The following is a 21,983-nucleotide window of genomic DNA, read 5'->3' as shown; positions in this document are numbered from 1 at the left end:
TTCATTAGTAATAATCACAAGAAAAACATAATGATTGGATAATTTAAAAAAAATCACCTTTCCTAAACTCAGCAACAAAGAAAAAGAAAGCAGATTGTCGACTACCACAATTTCTGGGTTTGCTCTGAATTTAACTGCATTCACTTTTAGAATCATGTTTTGAACATTTCAGAAACAGTTTAATTTAATTTTAACTTTAGTTATTAGAGAAATGGGAGCTTTAGTGAATAGTTTCAGAATGTGTCATTTTGTCTTACTCACTCCAAGACAGAGCGTGGGAGACCAAACTGCTTTAAAGAGTTGAATTTTTAAAAAATAATTATTGCTTCAAGTGTTGCTTAGCTGGGAATTGGATTTTCATAGTAGGTACTTTTCTTAAGTCATTGGTTTTCTTTTTCTCAGTAATATTACTGCTAAGTTACAAAGAAAGTAGTTATTTAGTTTGTTGTATTTTGGTTATTAATGGAGTTGTTTAGTGCAGCAAAAAAGAAACGAGAAATTAAACAGTGAAACTGTTCGTTTCAACTGGCCAAATTATTGTATTATTTTGTATTTGATTTGTTTGATCTTTATTTACCTTGAAATAATATAATGCTTTTCCATACTTGATTAAAAGATGTTTATTTCTAAATACACATATTTTATTTCTCATGCGAAATATGAAGACTCCCAATATGAGTACTGTGAGTAATGGTTAAATTACAGTAAAAATAAATTTTGAGATATAGCTTAATTTAAGATGAAAACTCAATTATGTTGATACTAAACTATTAATGTTTATATGAAGGGTACAAATTGAATCAAACATTTTGAACTATTCAGAAAAAGGGGCAAATTATGGAAGTGAAATAGCTTGACATTGATTTGGAGTGCAAACAATTAAATATGCAATAGTTCAGGTTTCTTTGGATCCAGAAACACATTATCTACTTCTTATTTCAAAATTAAATTAATCTTGAAAAATTAAGCTCTTGAACTGTAGCAGCCTTTTCCAAACTAATACTTCCAGATGTGTTGAATTCAAACCTCATCTACCCAACCTGCTCAAAAGTTGTGGCTTTCCACCGAATGAGTACACTGTATAGTACTTCACATATTGCAAGAAGTTTAGGAACACAATGTCTTTTGCTAAAAGCTTGAGAAAAGTGCCCACAAATTATAGATAAAACCGATAAGAGAAGCAAACAATAGAATTACAACAAAAACAGCACATTAAAAGCAGAAAGACCACTAGAGGTAGATATGTATTTAAGTATGTGACTATATTGATGTTCCTCTGCCTCTTTTCGTGTGTGTGTGTGTGTGTGTGTGTGTGTGTGTGTTTGTGTGTGTGTGTGTGTGTATGAGAGAGAGAGAGAGAGAGAACACATACCCACACACAAATAAATGATTCCCCTTCTTGCTGATGGAACTAACCACTGAAAAGAGCCTCCAGTATTTAGATGTTGTTTGATGAATTGCCCTTATCAGAAAAGAAATGAATTCTGAGAACTTCAGTTACATATTCAGCAATCTCCTTTGTGCTCAAGTTCTCTTTACTGAATATCTTAAAATGCTTCAAACACATTTATATTGAAGTTAGATATCATTTCTGTTCTCTGATTTAAATAAAATATTTATTCCACTTTTGATTGTACAATTACAACTGTGATTGCTTACAAATTTAATTATCTGATATTTATGTTGGTGTCGTCTTGTCTGCTGTAATTGAAGGAAATAGCTAGTAATTAAAATGAAAAATGACTGGTAAATGATTAAATTGTATTAAGTATACATTTACATAATCAAAAACAGAAAACACTTTTCTATATGCTATTTTTTCCCATTACAAATTATTATCTAGAAACAAGGACACAGATATTCCAAACTATAAAGAAACAATAGTTTTCAACTAAAAGTTTGTAGTGCATTGCTGAAATAAAATAGCTGTAGAATATAAAAATCAATATTAGATTTTTGTTTTCATCCTTCTACTTTAATTTTTGTTTTTACAAATAAATACAAATAACTGAAACCGAAACTTGATGACTTTTGGTGATACTAAATGAATAGCCCTTGGGGAAAATTTTCTTCATTTAACATGAGTCTTTCACAACCCACACTTGGTTTCGCTAGGAAAATTGTTTAACCTTTTCAGAAGCAAGAAGCCTTTGAAGTCTAGACATGTTGCAGCATTGGTTCAGAATTCTGAGCTCTTTCCATATGCCCATGAAATCCCCTAAACCAACCAAAGATATTCTGCATTGTCTTTAGGATGTAGGAGAGATGGCAGATGTTAACTCTCATAATTCATCACCCGCAGTGTAGAATTTTATCCCCGATAAAAGAACAGTCATGCTGCAGAGGAGGAAACATCTTCCCAATTTTCTTTAAGGAATCAATGGGGAGTGACAGGGCAGTTTCCCTCAAGAATCAAAATACACTGTTGGAAAAAGTAAAGAAAGAAAAATTAATCCCCAAAAGCTTCATGAAAATTATAGAAGTTGAAAGAAAAGGAAGACTTTTTATTAAACAACATTTTCTCTCTCAGATTCTGCACAAAGAGTTAAGAGAGAGAGAGATTATAGTATTCCACAATTTACCGGGAATTAGTATAGCAATAGCACTTAGACTTATATACTGCTTCACAGTGCTTTACAGCCCTCTCTAGGGGGTTTACAGAATCAGCATATTGCCCTCAACAATCTGGGTCCTCATTTTACTGACCTCAGAAGGATGGAAGGCTGGTCAGGATCGAACTCCTGGAGTGAGCAGTGAGTTAACCTGTTCTACTGCATTCTAACCACTGCGCCACCACTGCTCTAATCCATTAGATGTTGGGTTGTCCTGTCCATATTATAAAATAAATTCTTATTTTGCATTTAGAGACTTTCCCTCAGTTTGGAAATTGATATTAGTGATAAATTTTATCCTAGCAACAAAGCATTTCACTAATGGGACAATGGCCTTTCTTCACAACAAAAACTAGCAGGGCTAGGTGGGGTCCAGGGGTGGGATTCTACCAGTTCGCACCTATTCGCTAGAACCGGTTGTTAACATTCTAAGCAGTTCGGAGAACCAGTTAGAAGAAATTACTGGCCTAATCCTGTAAGGAAGGCAGGAAGGAAACATTCTGGTGTTGCTTACAGAAACTGCCTCTCCGTTAACCCCTATTACATTCTTGGCAGGACTAGTCTTCCTGTCTCAGGAATGTCTCTGAAGTTTTTTCTCCCTCCTTTGCTGGTACTTTGTTTGTGTGGAGTGACCATTCAAAGTTACAATGGCACTGAAAAAAGTGACTTATGACCATTTTTCACACTTACGACTGTTGCAGCATCCCCACAGTCATGAGAGGCCAGGCGAGGAGATGCGTGCCTCAATGTGAGTGATGTTGAGTTGGCAACACCCAGCCAGTCACATGACCACCAAGCCATGTCCACGCAGTCACATGACCACCAAGCCACGCCCACCACCTAAGCTACGCCCACAGAATCGGTTGTTAAAAATTTGAATCCCACCCCTGGTGGGGTCATTTTAATATTTAATACCAATTAAGTTTTAAATCTTGAATAGCACCTTAATTGTAAGAGGCATAAATACATTTCTTTGTGGGAATAAAGTCAATGTAAAAGATGGGTTCTGAGAACTTCAGTTAGCTACTAAAACTTTGCTGTATTTTGAAACACTTCTGAAACCTGCAAAAGACATTTGATAAGAGATAACAACAGTATAACAATTCTCTCTCTGGGAATTATTCCTGTATTTTCTCTGCCAACTTCAGCCCTTTAAACACATTGTTTGTTTCAAATGCAAAATAATGCAGTTGTTATTTTTGCCCTGGAGAAAGAACTACAGGCGTAATTTCTTTCTCTTTTGGTGCACCTCTGCCCCTTATATGTCTGTCTCCTAGCGATGGGAGTTTCTGATCATCATATATATGACTTTTCTCCTTTTTGCTGTAATTCTTTGTTCTTATGGTTGCAAAAAATTATTTTTAAAAATGAAATTGAGGACTTATCCTGTTGACAGGATAAGAGAAGCAAACAAACAAAACTAGTCTGAGCAAAGGACAACATCACGTTTTGTAACAAAAATCAAATATTAGGGTTATTGGAACAATCGAGCTCCTTTCATCAAAAATACTAGTGCGGAAAATTTCTAAAATCCATTAAAATAGAAACTTAAATCACAGCCTTTCTGGTGGTAGAAATTTTCTCTTTTTCCTTCAGAAGTAAGTTGCATTTTTTCTTCAGTTCTTTTTAATTAGATTAGCTTAGTCTGATATCATAAGTATGTTTAGTTTGAGGTCATAAATATGTTTAGATTTAATGGATTTAAGTGAATGTAAGCCAGTGAGTGATGGCCACTTTCTGCCTCAATCCTTTTATGGTTTAAATAAGTTAAATTTTATTATTAGTTCATATGGTATAATCAGTTGCTTTCTTGGTTTTGATGATCACACTTTTGAAATCAATATTTCAAAGTCATACATAATTTTTGATGCAATCAATCAATACAATTTAGATGTGTCTTTTCCCAAAACATTAGAGTTGTACAATTACATTTAGCATTAAGAAACAAGACATGCAAGAGCTGTCCTGAAAAATTTTGTAGTATGCTCTTTTAAAAGGAAGACACCCACAATAAGTGTGGATTTTCTATGAGCTTAATCACATTTTTCTCATGTTTTCAAACTTGTCTTGCAACCATAGGGACTGGAAATTTATTTCTTAAAAAAAGAAAGTTGCTTAGGAACTCTGCATGCTGTTTTTGTATAATTTCTACTGTTAGTGGCTTAACAATTCATATTAGAAATTGTTTGTGGCTTCTCTGATGCAGCACAAGATATATTTTTTTAGTTGAAGTGGGAGGTTTGGAGAGGAGCTTTTCCTCCTACATGGCTCTCAAATATACAGTTTTTCCTTTTTTGACAAAACTGAGATATGGAAGGTAGACTTGGCATTTATGCCACATACACAAGATTCCATCTTTGGGTCTCAGGGTTTTCAGGCGAAATTTCCACACTTCTCCATTTCTGTTTTCCATTCTGACTCTGCTTATACAAATATGAAGAAATGAAATGTATTGTTTATTTGAAGCCACATTAGGAACACAAGAAACACTGGTTTTATTTTCAAACCAGCCACCTTTCCATATGTCTCTATCTTTTCTATCAATTTTGGTGCTGTTTCTAGAGGGTCTTCTAAGATGAAAACCAGATCATCTGCAAATGCTTGCAGCTTAAATTCTTCCTTTTTGATTTTCATTCTTTTTATATTCTTTTCATCTCTAATATTTCTGTTTAGCACTTCCAAAGTTAACACAAACAACAAAGGTGATAGTGGGCGCCCTTGTCTTGTTCCTTTTCTTATATTAATAGAGTCTGTCAGTTCTCCCTCTATCATTGCCTTTGTGGTTTGCTTATAGTATATAGCTTCTATTGCTTGAATAAATTTTCTAGCAAAGCCCATCTGTTCCAACAGTAATAACATGAATCGCCAATTCACATTATCAAATGCCTTCTAGAAATATTGCATCTAGAAATATCAGAGCCATTTGTTTTTCAGGATGTGCCTCGTACTATTCCAAGGTGTCCAAGATTACTCTCATATTATCTTTAATTTGTCTCTTTGGCAGAAATCTATTTTGATCAGGATGAATAAAATTATTTAGATATTTTTTAAGTCTTTCTGCCAATATTGAAGCAAAGATTTTATAATCTGCATTTAGGTCTATAGTTCATAATTTGTAATGGATCGGCCTCCTCTTTTGGAATAAGTGTAATATAGGCTTCTGACCATGATTTAGGTATCTTCTTCTTTAACATAACTTCATTCATAACTTCTAACAATGGAAGATTCAACGATTCTTGTAATGTTTTGTAAAATTCTGCCGGAAGTCCATATGGGCCTGGTGCCTTTCCATTATTTTGCTTCTTGAGTGCTTCAGTTAACTCCATCTTCGTTATATTGCTTTCTAACATTGTTTCAATCTCTTAAGGTATCTGAGGTAAATTAGCATTCTGTAAGTACTGTTTAACTCTTTCCTCATCAATATTCTCTTGCATATATAGTTTCCCATAGAATTCTTGAATGATTTCCTTCTTCTCTTTACTACCATAGCAAACTTGGCCTTGGTCATCTGTTAATTGCAATATTTTCCTTGATTCTTTCTCCTTTCTCAATTTGTATGATAACCATCTACCTGGTTTGTTTGCGTCTTCAAAGTAGTTCTATTTAGCACCTCTAATTTTCTGTGCTAATTCTTCTTTTTCTATTTGACCCATTTTATGTTTAACTATATCCATTTTTAGCTTGATGTCCTTTTTCTGTGGCATTTTCTATAGCTCTTTTTCAAGTCTTTTATACTCATCCTCTAAGGCCTTAGAGGCTAATCTTTTCATAGTATTTCTTTTCCTTGTATAATGTATCAAGCCTCTAACATATGCCTTCATTGTATCCCATACATTCTGAATTGATGTATCTTCTTTTTTGTTTTCTCTAAGAAAAAAGCCAATTCTTTCTCCATCCACTGTGTGAAGTCTTTTTCCTTTAAAATAGTATTATTTAACGTCCATCTAGATCTTCTTTTTTGTCCTTTCCATTTAATTGTCATTGGATTGTGATCTGCCCAAGTACTTGTTTCAATATTTATTTCTTGAATATTAGTTATTAATTCTGTTGACATCCATATCATATCTATTCTGGACCATGATAAGTGTCTATTTGAATAGAAGGTGTATTGTTTAGTTTTAGAATTTCTTTCTCTCCATGTATCTTTTAAGTTTATTTCATCTACCATTTTAAAAAAAGATTTAGGGAGAGTCTTTCTGTTTTGCTTTATTGTTTTCTGTGCTGTATAGTCCAATTTATTATCTACAATTCCATTAAAATCTCCCATCATAACTATATTAGCATAGTCCAGTTCAATTATTTTCATATGTAATTTTTTGTAGAATTCTTCTTGTTTGTCATTCGGGGCATAGATTGCAATCAGGTGTGTTTTCGTATTATTGTCCATTATTTCCACCATTAGTATTCTTCCGACATCATTGTGTAAATAATTTTGCTGGGATGGTCTCTTTAATATATAAACCACCTCTTTGCTTACATTGTGTCAAGGAAGTAAATATTTTCCCTAGTTTTGGCTGTATCAACAATTGTTTCATATTGTTTTTTAATATGGACTTCTAGTAGACAAATTATATCAAATTTTAATTTCTCTAATTTATGAAAGGTTTTCCTTCTTTTAACGCCTAAGTTAAGTCCATTTATATTAATTGTAATCAGTTTTTTTTCTTCCATGGTTATATTTTGTAGTTAGGTTTAGCAGCTTTCGTAGATCTTAGTTCACATTGTTCTTTGGCTTCCACCTTTCCACCTACTGCACCTTCTTCTTTTTCAATCGCCATTTGGCAGTCCTCTTGGAATTCAATTAGTGAGATTTCTTTTTCTGCCTCTTCCTCTTTCCCTCCAAAAAATTCTGTATAAAATAATTCCGCTTTCTCAATTGAGTCAATTCTATGTCTCTGTTCTTGCCATGTGAACATTAAACCTTCTGGAATCAGCCATCTATAATTCACCTCTTTTTTAAGTAGCATTTTAGTCAGGAATCGGTATTCTCTTCTCATCTCTCTGGGTATTTGTTTCAAGACCACAATCTCCTTGTCTTTATATTGCAATGTTTTCTCTTTTGCCACTTGCAATATTTGCGTTTTAATGGCTTTCTTTGTAAATCTAATGTGAACTTCTCTTGGTAAGCTATTTCTCATCGCATATCTTGTGAAAACTCAATAAACCTCATCTATTCCATCCATCATCTTCTCTTGAGTTATTTCCAAAGCTTCAGCCAGTATTTCTATCATTATCTCAGCTAAGTTTTGTCCTTTTTCTTCCTCTACGTTTTGGAATCTAAGATAGAATTCTGATCTATCCATCTCCCATCTCAATATACCACTTTCATCTTGTTCAACCATTGTTAATCTATTATCAATATCTCCAATCTTCTTGTCTCTTTGTTTACCTTTTCTTCAGTTTTTTGGAATCTCTCATCATACTTCAACATCATTTGTTGGATGTTCTCCACTTTTTCATCGGTTTTCCCTGTTCTTTGTTCAATGTTCTCTGTTCTTTGTTCAATGTTCTCTGTTCTCTTTTCAATATTCTCTCATCTTGCTTGAATATTTTGAATTCCTTGCATAATCATCTGCAGAGTCACTTTTTCTTGTTCTTTTTGTTGCTTTAACATTGTCTGTATTGAACGTTGTCCTCCAGATGGTGGAGAGAAAGAAATAGAAGTTGAAGAACCAGGAGCTGTAAGTTTCCTACTCATTTTAAGCAATTCAAAATCTTCAGGTTCTTCTAAACCTTAATCCAATTGTGAAATAACCAATTGTAGTTTGAAATAAAAATAGTAGAAAAAAGAAGCCAAATAGTAATGATAAAAAAAAGAAGGAAAAAAAAGGGAGGACAAAATTTCTTCAAGTTTTTGTATACCTTAATCCAATCAGTAGTTAGATGAAGAAAAAGGCTTGAAAAAGAAAAAGAAAAAAGAAAAGGAAAAGTTCTTCAGGTTTTTCAACACCTTAATCCTTTGTTTCTTATTACAACAGATATAAGACCAAAAGATGTTCTGACTTTTCATAGGAATGATTATTATTTGTGTTTGGGGCTTTAAATTCAAGGCCTTTTTCTTTTTAGTTTTAAGTCTTTTGATAAAGACCCAAGTTTATAAATATCCTCTTTCTCGGATGCTGGTAGTGACTTTTCTAGTAGGAAAATGTACAGAAGTGGATTTTGCTTAGAAGTGGCACAGATGTTTGAGATATTTAAATTAATTAGGCTCTACCTTTTATAATTTGATGAGTGTGTGCAGGTGTGTGTGTGCGCACGCCTTCGTATGCACATCTGCATAAGTCTGTGTGTATATCTTTCAATTTTTTAAACGCTATCCAGCTCTTTGTTGTATTTGTTGTTAAAAACTAACATGTCTGTCACTGGAATAAAAATCTTCACCCCGGTGAATAGTGATTTCTTTCTTTTTTTGTTTTTTGTTTAGTCCAAATGGCCATCATTAATAGAGACACAAAACTCTCATAAAAATAAATCTTTGTTAAGTAGATTCAGTTTATATCCAAAGTTTAAAAGAGCTGCAAATTTGAACAAATCTAACATTGGCCCTTTTCATTTCCTAAATGTATATAGTTTCTTCTTTCTTGTCTGTAGAATGGGGAAGGACAATTCTCCCTTTTCCCATGTGGGTCTTCCTTCCCCATCTGATCTGGATGTCTGAAAGGCAGCAGAGGAAGGAAAGGGGGAAGCTGACTTTCTCCCGCATTGGGTTTTGTTCTTTGTGCCTAGTTTTCATTATATATAGGTGATCTAGCTTTTCTCCTCTCACATGTAAATACATTCATTGTCGTCTTATGTTTTGTGTGTTCAGTTCTTTAACTTACTAACACTGATACTTAAAGGGTTTACTCCCAAGAGTCTTGTGTGACTGTGGAAATGATCATTTTATAAGAATACTGTATATTTACACAACAAAATTAGGGCTTCACCAAAAAATCTTACATGTTGACTTTCTGCGATTTGCTCCTCACTCATTTCCTGTGAGGCTGAGTTTGTTTATCATGAAAACTCCTATTTTTAAACCTGTTTCTGCCAATAAGTCATTTGAATGTTAAAGCCAGTTATTTGATGGCGTTTCACTTTGATACATATTAAGGCTCTGCAGCTGCTGCTTTGTGAAATAGGATGTTCAGAAGAACCACAATTTGCAGAGATGGGAAAGGAAAACAGCAGACATGTCACCGAATGTTATTTGAGAGGAAATCACATTTTCATGGGAAAAATGACATCCTAAGGCAATCTAAAGTCAAAATTGGTGCCAAAGGATCTTATCTGCTGCCATTTTTATAAACTAATGTGTGGTTTACAATACATACCATGTTTGGCTTGAGTCTTAACTTGAGTCTTAACTACATACCATGTTTGGCTTGAGTCTAAAAAGTACCAGTAAACTTGGTAGTTTTTTAGATTGGTACAGACAGATCTATACGGCCAATAGTCCTGCTTTTTAAAATTGGATTTTGGAAGCAACCAAGAACCAAAGTTATAATAGAATGCTAATATTTTGAGTGGTAGTTCTGAAGCCCCTGCACCCTTGTATTGGATATATCTACACATTAATTATAAAATGATTAATTGCATTGTATTAATTGTATTTTTTTTGCTGACCTGTATTTTTTGCACTGTAACACGAAAGAATGTTTGCATTCTCACAGATTTGACTGTAATGCGACTCATGAACTTTAGATTCTTCAACCTCTGTTTTAGACCAATTTAATGTATCAATTGTTTCTTATGAATGAATGAATGAATGAATGAATGAATGAATGAATTCTTTATTGGCCAAGTGTGAATAGACACACAAGGAATTTGTTTTGGTGCATATGGTCTCCATGTACATAAAAAGAAAAGATACATTTGTCAAGAGTCAAGATCATAAGGTACAACACTTAATGATAGTCATAGAGTAAAAATAAGCAATCAAATCACACTAGGAAACAGTCAATATTAATTGAAAAGATACAAGCAACAAAGTTACAGTCATACAGTCACAAGTGGGAGGAGATGGGTGATAGGAAAGTTGAGAAGATTAATAGTAATGCAGACTTAGTAAATAGTTGGACAGTGTTGAGGGAATTATTTGTTTAGCAGAGTGATGACGTTTGGGGGAAAACTGTCCTTGTGTCTAGTTGTTCTGGTGTGCAGTGATCTATAGCATCATTTTGAGGGTAGGAGTTGAAACAGTTTATGGCCAGGATGTGAGGGGTCTGTAAATATTTTCACGGCCCTCTTTTTGAGTCATGCAGTATACAGGTCCTCAATGGAAGACTGGTTGGTAGTAATTGTTTTTTTTGCAGTCCTAATTATCCTCTGAAGTCTGTGTCTGTCTTGTTGGGTTGCAGAACCAAACCAGGCAGTTATAGAGGTGCAGATAACAGACCCAATAATTCCTTTGTAGAACTGTATCAGCAGCTCCTTGGGCAGTTTGAGCTTTCTGAGTTGGCATATGAAAAACATTCTTTGTTGTGCTTTTTTGATGACATTTTTGATGTTAGGTGTCCATTTTAGGTCTTGAGATATGATAGAACCTGGAAATTTGAAGATCTCTAATGTTGATAGTGTGTTGTCTAGTATTGTAAGAGGTGGTAGTATGGGAGGGTTTTTCCTAAAGTCTACCACCATTTCTACGGTTTTGAGTGTGTTCAGTTTCAGATTGTTCGGTTGCATCACGAGGCTAGCTGTTCAACCTCCCGTCTGTATACAGATTCATTGTTGTCTTGAATGAGACCAATCACTGTTGTATCATCTGCAAACTTCAGTAGTTTAACAGATGGATCATTTGAGATGCAGTCATTGGTATATAGGGAAAAGAGAAATGAAGAGAGCACACAGCCTTGGGGGGCCCCTGTGCTAATTGTACAAGTATCAGATGTGATTCTGGTTAGCTTCATCTGCTGCTTCCTATCTGTTAGGAAGCTTATGATCCACTTACAAGTGTGTTCAGGTACCGCTAGCTGGTTTAGTTTAGTTAGAAGAATGTCTGGAATGATGTTATTGAATGCTGAACTAAAGTCTACAAAGAGAACCCTTGCATAGGTCTTTGAGATTCAAGATGTTGTAGGATGTGGTGCAGAGCCATATTAACAGCATCATCTGTCGATCTATTTGCTCGGTATGCAAATTGCCGGAGGTCTAACAGTGGTTCCGTGATGGTCTCAGGTGGGACAGCACTAGCCTTTCAGAGGTTTTCATAACTACAGATGTTAGAGCAACTGGTCTGCAGTCATTCAGTTCCTTGATGGAGGGCTTCTTTGGCACTGGGATGACAGTAGAGCGTTTGAAGCAAGAAGGAACACATCTCTTGTGATTTATTGAAGATTCAGGTGAAGATGGGGGCCAATTGGTCAGCATAGACTTTTAAGCAAGAAGGAGTTATCTTGCCTGGGCCTGATGTTTTTCCTAGTTTTTATCTGTGAAATAGATCTTGCACTTCTTTTCTGTGATCACCAGGGGTTGTGAACCCAATGGGTTGAGGACAGTTGTGGAGGTTTGGCTGTTGTTGGTGTATCTGAGATGGAGTCAGTTGTAGGAGGCTTGACTGTTGTTGGTGTGTCTGAGATGGGGGCTGTGGAGATAGGTGGCTGTAGTTTCATTTCAAACCTGCAGTAAAACTTTTTCCAGTGTTATCGTAACTTCAAACAGTCTCTAAGTGAACTGTTGTAAGTCGAGGCCTACTTGTAGTATGATCAATTATAAAACTAGAGAGACAAATAAGCTTATATGTATGAGACAACTTTCTGTGTTCAATCAATAAAAACTGTAGTATTGTGTTCCAGAAGTTAAGTAATCAGTTGATATGAAATAAAGTTCAGCTTAGATTTTTCTCCCTATAAATTAATGGATGAATGAACGCTCTAATTGAGAACTTTTAAGGGAAATCTTATTTTCTCATCAGGTTTGTGATTTATATATTACTGTAATATCATTTCCTAGATCTACAAATGTTCTACTTTAAATTATCATATACTTCATTATTCTGTCTACATTATTCATAATTGGATTCATAAAAAAATAAACTGTTGCATAATTTGTTGAATAATAAGCAACTGTAAAAACATTGTGCTATTAACAAAATGTTCCAAATTTTAAATGTCTTCATAGAATTTTAGACACTGGGTAGCTGGGACACAAGCTAAATTAGAATGTGAATTATTTTCTCCTGACTTAGAGCATTTCCACAGTGCAATATTTTTCACTTCCCCAAGTCCTTCACTTCCCCAAGTTTGGAAATATTCCATTACAGTCTTCCAATCTCTGAAAGGCTAAGAACAATCTCCTGGAGAAAAATATCTTTCCATACTAAAAGAGAGAAGGCTGGAATGCTAAATTTTCTAGTGCATTTCCCTAAGATTATTGTTGTGAATTTAATGTTTCCCCTTTGAACTGAGGAACTGAGGAAGAGCTGCAAATCTGTGAAGTTATATGCCCCTTACAAGGGCTGAAGACCTGTTCCCTTCAATGGGGGAAACCCTCAGTCTCACAAAGATACAATCAAAGCACTTCCAATAACACCCCCACTTGAGCTAGAACAAAATCAGTTCAACTATCCTGATGCTGCTGACAGCCAGTAGAAGGAATATCTGCAGCTCAGGGTTAAACTGAAATTGTCTGAGCTTGGTGGTTTATTTGAAGATGTTTCCTTATTGAAGTAGACAACATCAGTGAATCAATGTACTAACATGCACAGCACTTGTACAAATCTAAACTCATTGCTAGCTGCATTGCTATCTTCCCACTATGACTTCTGTGAACAGCAAGACGATCTCCTTCTAGTAAAACCGTGGTGAAATTCAAAGTGCAGTAGTCCTCAACTTACAACAGTTCATTTAGTGACCAAAGTTATGACAACACTGAAAAGAGTGACATGATTGTTTTTCACACTTATGACTGTTGCAGCATCCCCTTGGTCACATGATCAAAATTAAGATGCTTGGCAACTGGTTCACTTTTATGATGGTTGCAGGGCCCAGGATCATGTGATTACCTTTTGTTACCTTCTGCAAAGCAAAGTTAAATGAGAGCCAGATTCACCCAACAACCCTGTTACTAATTTAACAACTAGAGTGATTCACTTAACTGGCAAGAAAGGTCATAAAATTAGAAAGTATCTCACTTAGCAACAGAAATTTTGGGCTCAATTGTGGTTGTAAGTTGAGGACTACTTGTACAACTTTTCTGCTTTATGATCCTGGAACTGATATTCTTTGGGACTTAGGCCTGGTCCATTTTTTCATTTATAGGAACTCTTACTTCATCTCCCCTCCATCGGATCTTGAAACTATGCAGTCAATTTCAAAAATGGTAGCAAACTAAACTTTAAATCTTTGTAGTCGGCTTCATAGTACCTATTTGGCTCATTTCAATTTATACATTCAACCTGCTTCATGTTGCTTCAACATGCTTTCCAACCTCTTGGTTAAAATTACCCCTTATTCTCATAATATAAATTAATATAAAGAAATAAAAAGTTTATTACCCCTATATACATCCCCATTCATAGATAGAGACTCTAGACTGCAAAGTACAATTTTGGTTGCAGCTGTATATAAATGCGCATAGCTATGAAATTGTGTAATACCATGGTCACTCAATGGTACTTTATATGCATGAAGAGTTAAGCTTTGGTGGGTGGGCAGTTTTAAAGGTTGCATTAAAAAGTATTACTCTAATAATTCAATTCATGTAAAGTATTAACATTCTGGGAATGGGATGGGGGAGGACTCATGAGGCAGTCTGAAAAAGTCACAGCTGTTTAATTAGGAGCAGACAAGGTTTAGAGAACTTCTTAATTATCTTTTAAGTTTACATAGTTCAGTCAATGTGATGCCTTGAGAAAAAGATGGCTGTGAGGTGAATAGGCTTGTATGTTGCATATACTGGAAGGTTGGACTTCTGACCAGGAGAACACAAAATACTGACCTTAAGTTACAAGAAGGCAGATTCCAGCTGAATGTCTGGAGAAAGAACTTTCCTATAAAAGAGACATTTGACAATGGAACAACTTATTTAAGTAAGTGCTGAGTTCCCTTATATTAATAGCATTTAGGGAAAGGCTGGATAGACATCTATCAGGGATGTCTCAATGTTACTTTTTTATCTAGTGCAGTGGATTGGACTCAAGGGTCTAAAGAGTGTCTTTCAACTTTATGATTCTATGAAGCATCCCTCTGACTACTGGTGGAAATTGGATATTTGAATAACTGGCATTTGGATCTAAGCTAATAACAGACAGCCCCATTTTGTGTAGGTTGTTTGTTTTTAACTGTTTTCATTGCATTTGGATTTTATGTCTAAAAGTCTGTTGGAGTGAGCAAAATATAACACATTTAAATAAACAAATCTAGACATAATTTCTTATAAGGAATTCTGAAAATAGAATGATATCTATTATTCTTTGTATGAGCACACATTGCAGTTCCACTGAATATATTCAAAAGCCACTACAAAGCTTCAAAGCTTTGAAACTATGTTAAATTATGCCCACAATTTGCAAGACGCAGCTCTAGTTTTTACTTGTAGCTCAATTATTTCTGTAGCATTTCTATTTCTGTCAAATAATCAAATCCTTCCCAGGAAATCTTTTGACTAACAAAAGTTATCTTTGTATTTATTTCTCATTTTAAGAACAATAGTAAATCTATCTTCAGTTAAACCTTGCAGGTTGATGACTGAAAAAAGACTTGACTATATTCAGTAAATGGCATGCGAAATGTTTTAAAATGAAATCACTTCATGTAGAGTTCAAAACAATTGATTTTGCATTGAAACAATCACTTTGGAAGTGTTTGAATGGGTGAGTTCTAATTGTATGATTACATAGCTGTGATAGGTCACTTCCAATTGTGTGATTCTGTGATTACTGGATATTGTTTACCGACACAATGAAAATTTCATGTTTTGAAAGATCTGCTACCAAAAAGAAAACAATTGGTGCTTATTTTCAGCAGGAGTGGAGAAAGTAAAAAAACAGGAAATCCACCAATCAGAAGCTATAGTAACCACTATCTGTATCAGTGACAGTATCATTGCCAAAACATCAACTCCTGATAGCTTTTTCTTAAACTGGATTCATTTTCTGTCAGTGTTATTAAAACAGACAAGCTGTTTAAAGCCATTGTGCAGAAAATTGTCCTAAATACTGTAAAAGCATTCTATTTAGAGAGTAATCTTTGCAAATTTCTTCTACTACTAATGGAATAGCATGTAATGGTAGGAAAGGGAACTTCCGTCATGGAACCCTGTTAATAGAGAAAAAACTACTATTGTTTGATACCCTTCAGTACCAGAGGGATAACCTTATATGGAACATTACATGATGGGTTCACTATAGCAGTAGCCTGATTTAGAATAGAATAGAATACCTTTATTGTCATTGCATTCAAAATATAATGAAATTTGAAATTTTGGCCACTTAGTAACATTAAACTGTAGCAGAGGTCCCCAAAATGTTTAGGTCATTGTCTCCTTTATGAAGTTTCGGATTCTTCATCAAACCCAAACATTGATTATATAAAAGTAATTCATAAATATTACTTTAACTACTACTATTAACAATACTAATAATAATCACAATCCTGGGGGTCAATATTGTCCACTTTGGAGAACCCTGTAATGGTATATGGGAATGATCTTGAGGGAGGAAGGGAAGAGATTCTGCCTAGAGAACAATCAGACAAGAGAAGGAGGACCTTGTAAGAGCTTAACAGTCAGAGAAAGAAATGTAGGAAGGACCCGCTCTAATTTATCAGGCTGTTAAAAATAATGGCAGGAGATTTGTATTTTCAGACTTGCAAGATTCTGTAATGCAGCCTTAAAATAAAATAGAATTGGCTCATCTAATCATATTTCCTGTCTGTTTATCTTGGAGGCCTGACATCTATCTTGCAATTTGAAAGTACTAATCTTCTGGAAGAATGAAGAAGGAAAAAAGATTACTCAGATGAAAATAGCTACTACCCTTAAGCTTTGGTAACCTCTGAAAAAGAGTTTGCAAAGTGCTAAACACAGGGGTGAAGATCATCTCAGAGCTATAGTTGGTTTGATGAAGGAACCCAGGTTTTGGGTGGGAGATCCATTGTACTCAAAGAATCTGGAATTGGAGGCTTGGTGCACAGGTATCTCTGGGACCATCTGGGATAAGAAGAATGTATCCTGCAGTCTGAACATCCCAAGCAGGGAGATTGGAAGTCCATGGAGTTCAGTGAGACCTAAGCCAGTGCTTTTCTATTACAGTGTCAATCTCTGGATGCCTCTCATCCAGATATATTTGGTGGCCTATTTCCTGAGGGTTAGGCCAAGATTCTTCACAGAACTTTCGTTTTATTTATTTATTTGTTTTTTTGTTTGTTTTCAATTTCATTGTACACATGTTGTGCATTGACAAACATTTGATTTGATTTGATTCATTAAGATTGTTGCTGGAGGAAAGACACAAAGTAAGGTTTTACAGTATTGTAAATTGTAATTGCTGTAATTATAATACTGATGTTTTGGCTGATTTTAATCTATATTGTAAAACTTTTGGAAGAGTTGTAGGAGTATGGTGATGTATTAATTAATGTTTCCCCTCTTCCCATTTAGATTAAAGTAACACAACACAGGACAACAGAGCGCCTGTAATTTTACCCGCATGGAAAAGGAATTATCTGCAGGGACATGCAAAGGTGAGAAAGAGCTCTACCTGCTCTTGCAAACGTGCACTGAATAAACATCATTAGAAATGTGTAAAACAGGCTTGCTGGACTCTGCAAAGATCAGTTTTATCCCAAGAGTGTTTCAGGAATTGCTTCATGCATTTCTGGAAGTGTATTGACTGGAACAGCAAGTTGACTGTGATCCTCCCAGATACAGTCAGGCATATCTTACTCATTTCAGTTGAATGTGTTTGAGGATGTTTTTGAGCAAAGTAGAAAAATTACCCAGTATCCTTTTGCAATTAATTCTACTATGGATTTAATAACAAGTTGCTGGAGGCTTGTAAAGTGGTTTATGGTTGGTTGCTGAGTTTATTATAGCAAATATTGAAAAATATATCTTTCTTAGGATTAGTGATATTTAAAATATAGGAACAGCTGAAAATTAACATAACAGAAAAGAATCCTGAAGAACTACAGAATTTTATTTAAGTTCTGTTTTATTCATATTGTTCTTTGTATTTACAGTAATTATGTGCTGATGAAAGTGTTTCTAAGATATTATTTCCAGCCATACAAATATCATTTGGGACAGAAATTTTAAATATGGATGTTTAGAATTTAAATCTTCCCTTGATATCGAAGATATATTTTCATATACTTTCAAATTTTGTATATGTCTGGCTTTACTCCCAGATAATTTTTATTTTCTGTTCTGTGCTATGTTTTTTACATTTAGATTTTATAGTCTTTATTTAAATAATTTATATGGTAGCCCAATGCACAAAATTGTGACTCCAGGTAGCATGCAACAATAAAAACAGAATAAACAAAATCAACTAGAACAACAACAAGAATAAAAACAATGCATCAATAATACCACATGCTCCATGCCTACATCTATTATACGTCTATTAAAGCTTACAGATCAAGCTTTTCTAATAACTTAGCGCCAAAAATCTGAAGAGACAGCCAGGTTTTAATGTCTTCCCAAAGTCTAAGAGGGTTGTGGCTTGTCAAGTCAATTTTATTGAATACTGTTTTCTTAAGTAAACATTACATTTTAAAAAATGTGAAAGACTTTTAACATACCCTGAAACATACTTTGAAACTGTTCCTGTAATACTTTTGCTGGAAGCACATATGCTTCACTTAAAGTAGGGTCTCTATTAGTTAATGGTAGAGAACAAGTATAGTTATTTTAAGGGGATAATGCACAATTAATTCATGTTCTTGGAATATCATTTATAAATATTACATATTTAGTCATTTTCCTAAAGTTAATTGTTCATTTTTTTAGAAAACTATTTTTGTCTGGATGTTCTAGATTGCTTAATTCCCTTCTGTACAATAATGCTATGACACTATTTTATCTGAATTGAATTTGTTGGGTGGGTTTCCAAGAGGCTTCTCTATGTCCTATTCTGTAACATCCCAGCTTTATGAAAGATGAGTTTGGTTAAAATGTTTTCCCTACTAGGGAAAATATAGGAGAAGGAATGGTAGAACCTGGGGGTGGAGTCAAAAGAAGAATCAGCCTAGAACCTCTACATAGCCACAAACAGACTCCTTTTGAATATCTTGACCTTTATGTAGTGCCTGAATAGTGCTGTTAGTTAAGTAGATTCTTGTACATAGACATGATTAATAATAAATCACTTTAACCGGAACTTCACATATAATTGTGATCTTTTACTCCCGATACTCTAACCATGACATGTTTATTGTTAAAAGTTTTTCCAGTCTTCTTTTAAAAACAAAAACTGCTGAGAAGTTAGTAATTCCTTATGGCAGGGCTCTCCAAACCTGGCCATTTTAAACCTTGTGGACTTCAACTGCAGATTTCTGGAGGTTGAAGTCCACAAGGCTTAAATTTGCCAAGTTGGAGACCCCTGCCTTAAAGTATTGCTCATATCTCACTCGGTTTTTATGTAGACTTTTACATGTTTACTCCGAAGCTCGCTTAATAAAGCATAGTTGATAGGTTTTCATGACATGCAGTGTAAAATTAATTGTGGTAAAGTTTAATATGAAGCCCTAATCCACACAACATATTAAGTCAGTAGTTGGTTTCACATAATATACTGAATCATAAAGTTGGAAGGAATCACTAGGAATTGTATTTCAGTAGTGCCATAGATATGCCCAAACGCAGCTCCCACTTCCTTAGTGATTATCTGATGAAATGCATTACCTTTTTGATGCATTATTATATAAATCCACCAGGCTTCCTCAGTCTGGTGCCTTCCAGATGTATTTCCTTTTAACTTTCATTCCCATGATTCAGAACTCATCTGAGGAACAGAAAAAAATTGTGTTCAGCTAAGTTTCCATATTGCAACAAAATTTTGCTCTGCTTACTGGTATAGCAGAAATCAGTAGACTTGTTTCTATTTGTTTAGGTGGTGACTTAAGTGCATGGAACTAGTCTTGTAGGAATCCAAATAGTGATCCAACCAAAACCTCATTCACTTCTGTTTCAAAAAAAGTTTTGGCAACAATAATTCATGCTTAGAGTTACAAAAATCTTGCTGTAATTCGTTTCATTAGGGGCAATCTTTGAAGTCAGTTTGGAAATTACAGCTGGTGCAATATGCAGCTGTGGACTGTTGGGTGCAGATTTAGAGAAATTTTGAGGGAGCTGTACTGGCTAAGTTAGGGTTCTGGGTCCAATTCAAGGTGTCAATTTTCACTTGCAAATCCCTTTATGGCTTGAGTCTTTGTTACCTTCAGGACCATCTGGTTAGTATAGTTCCTTTGTCCATTCATGCAAGCCAACAGAGCAGGGTGAGAATCTCCCTCCCATTAGTTGAGCCTGGGGGAGGGGGGAGATGAAATCAGGAAGGAGGCCTTTATGGTGATAGCTTCTTTACTGTGCAAGAGTAAGAATCTCCCCCTCCCCTCTTCCCCCAAGGTGAAAATATCTCTTTTTTTCTCCTTTTTGGAAAGCACTTAAGACCGCATCTCCAAGAAGCATTTAAAGTAGACAGTACAACCATTGGGATTCAGGTGAACCAGGAACTAATTAGTGAAGGGGTTGTTCACATGATGGGCTTCATTTTGTTTTATTTTAACGTTAATGTTTGGTGGTAGTTTATATATATATTATTTTATTGTGACCCACCTAGACCTCCAGGAGGAAAAAGAAAAACCAATTATTAGAAATAAAAAAGCAGACAGCCTCAGAACTCATTGGCAGTTGGTTCTGAGCAGGGGTGGGATTCAATTTTTTTAACAACTGGTTCTGTGGGTGTGGCTTAGGTGGTGGGTATGGCTTAGGTGGTGGGCGTGGCTTGGTGGTGATATGACTGGGTGGACATGGCTTGGTGGTCATGTTATTGGCTGGATGTGGCCATCTCAATATCACTCACATCGAGGCATGCATCCCCTGGCCTGGCCTCTCAAGACTGTGGGGATGCTGCAACAGTCGTAAGTGTGAAAAATAGTCATCAGTCACTTTTTTCAGTGCCGTTGTAACTTTGAATGGTCACTCCACACAAGCAAAGTACCAGCAAAGGAGGGGGAAAAAACTCCAGAGAAGTTTCAGAGACAGGAAGTCTAGTCCTGCCAAGAATGTAATAAGGGTTAACGGAGAGGCAGTTTCTATAAACAACACCAGAATGTTTCCTTCCTGCCTTCCTTACGGGATTAGGCCAGTAATTTTGTCTAACAACTCAACTGGTTCTCGGAACTGCTTAGAATGTTAACAACCGGTTTCTAGCGAATAGGTGCGAACTGGTAGAATCCCACCTCTGGTTCTGAGCATTTAGCCCAGTTCAGTGTTTCAAATACATTTTAAAAGGTTGTGATGATTTAATTCTGTAGAAGAAGTCATAGCAGTTGAAAGGATCATTCGGTTCAAGTCCCTGCTCTATACAAGAATTCAAATTAAAATATCCCTAACAGATGGCAACTCTATTCCTCTTTGAACATTTCCAGTAAAAGGAAGGCCACTTTCTTTTGCCTGTATTATAAAAAATATTCTTATGAATTTTTTGATATCGTTCATCCAGAAGCTGCCTTTCTGCAACTTAAATCCGTTATTCTATATCATTGTCCCCTCCATGGATTGTATTAGTAAAGATGCTTTGCACTTCCCAGTGAGTCCACAATGCATATTTTGGGACCTGACATGAAATTTTGAGTTCTCCTTCACTAGAGTGGTCATCAAATTGAGACTAGATTATTATTTATCATAGATGCTGTAGTAGATCCTTTAAGGTCCTTTTTAATTTTGTGATTGCACTGAATTTGGTACTGGAGAAAAATGTTGAGAATTCCTTACTCTGCAATTAAAATAAAATATTCACTACTAGTTAAAGTAAACCAGACTATACACTGAAAGCTCTAATAAGAAAAGTAAATCTTAAATATTTTGCCTATACAATGCAGAAGTGGAGAAAGCCCTGAAAATTTGAAAGCAATCATAAAAGAGGCCAAGAGCAGACAAGATAGTTATTATCACTGATGACACAGGCATAAGTTTTAGGGACTCAAAAAAGCAATTACTGACAGACAATCCTCAGGAGATCAACTTCTTTGAGATAAAAAAAAGTTGGAAGCAATTGAACAGCAATAATGCATCTGTCTTGGGGCTGCACTTTCTGAAATGACTTTGCATAATTAAAATGTACAACTTGTAATTTACCAAATGGATGAGTCTGACAACAATGTTTAGAAGACCCATGGAGTGGTAAATACCATTGTACCTCCTGGTTTAGGTTATTAAATACCAGACAAG

The 21,983-nt window shown here is 35.1% G+C and overlaps 1 protein-coding gene across 4 annotated transcripts in view; it reads left to right on the top strand.

The window, feature by feature from the left end:
* Nucleotides 1-21,983, top strand: part of LOC113420537 (uncharacterized) — a 223,495-nt gene that overhangs the window by 35,160 nt on the left and 166,352 nt on the right. For all 4 annotated transcript variants that reach the window (XR_015748989.1, XM_087962032.1, XM_087962029.1 and 1 more), the window contains exon 2: nucleotides 17,190-17,272. Coding sequence is in view for 3 of the 4 variants with exons in the window: in XM_087962032.1 (XP_087818158.1) it covers nucleotides 17,239-17,272 (34 nt within the window). In the remaining variant the exon portion in view is untranslated. The remainder of the gene's footprint in view (nucleotides 1-17,189; nucleotides 17,273-21,983) is intronic.

This window comes from Notechis scutatus, chromosome 1 (genome assembly GCF_049901735.1).
Source record: "Notechis scutatus isolate UNSWTSFEM ecotype Mainland chromosome 1, rNotScu1.2, whole genome shotgun sequence".
Classification (NCBI taxonomy): domain Eukaryota; kingdom Metazoa; phylum Chordata; class Lepidosauria; order Squamata; family Elapidae; genus Notechis; species Notechis scutatus.
Note: the sequence above shows the minus strand (reverse complement) of the source record. Positions and strands in the feature narration are given on the sequence as shown.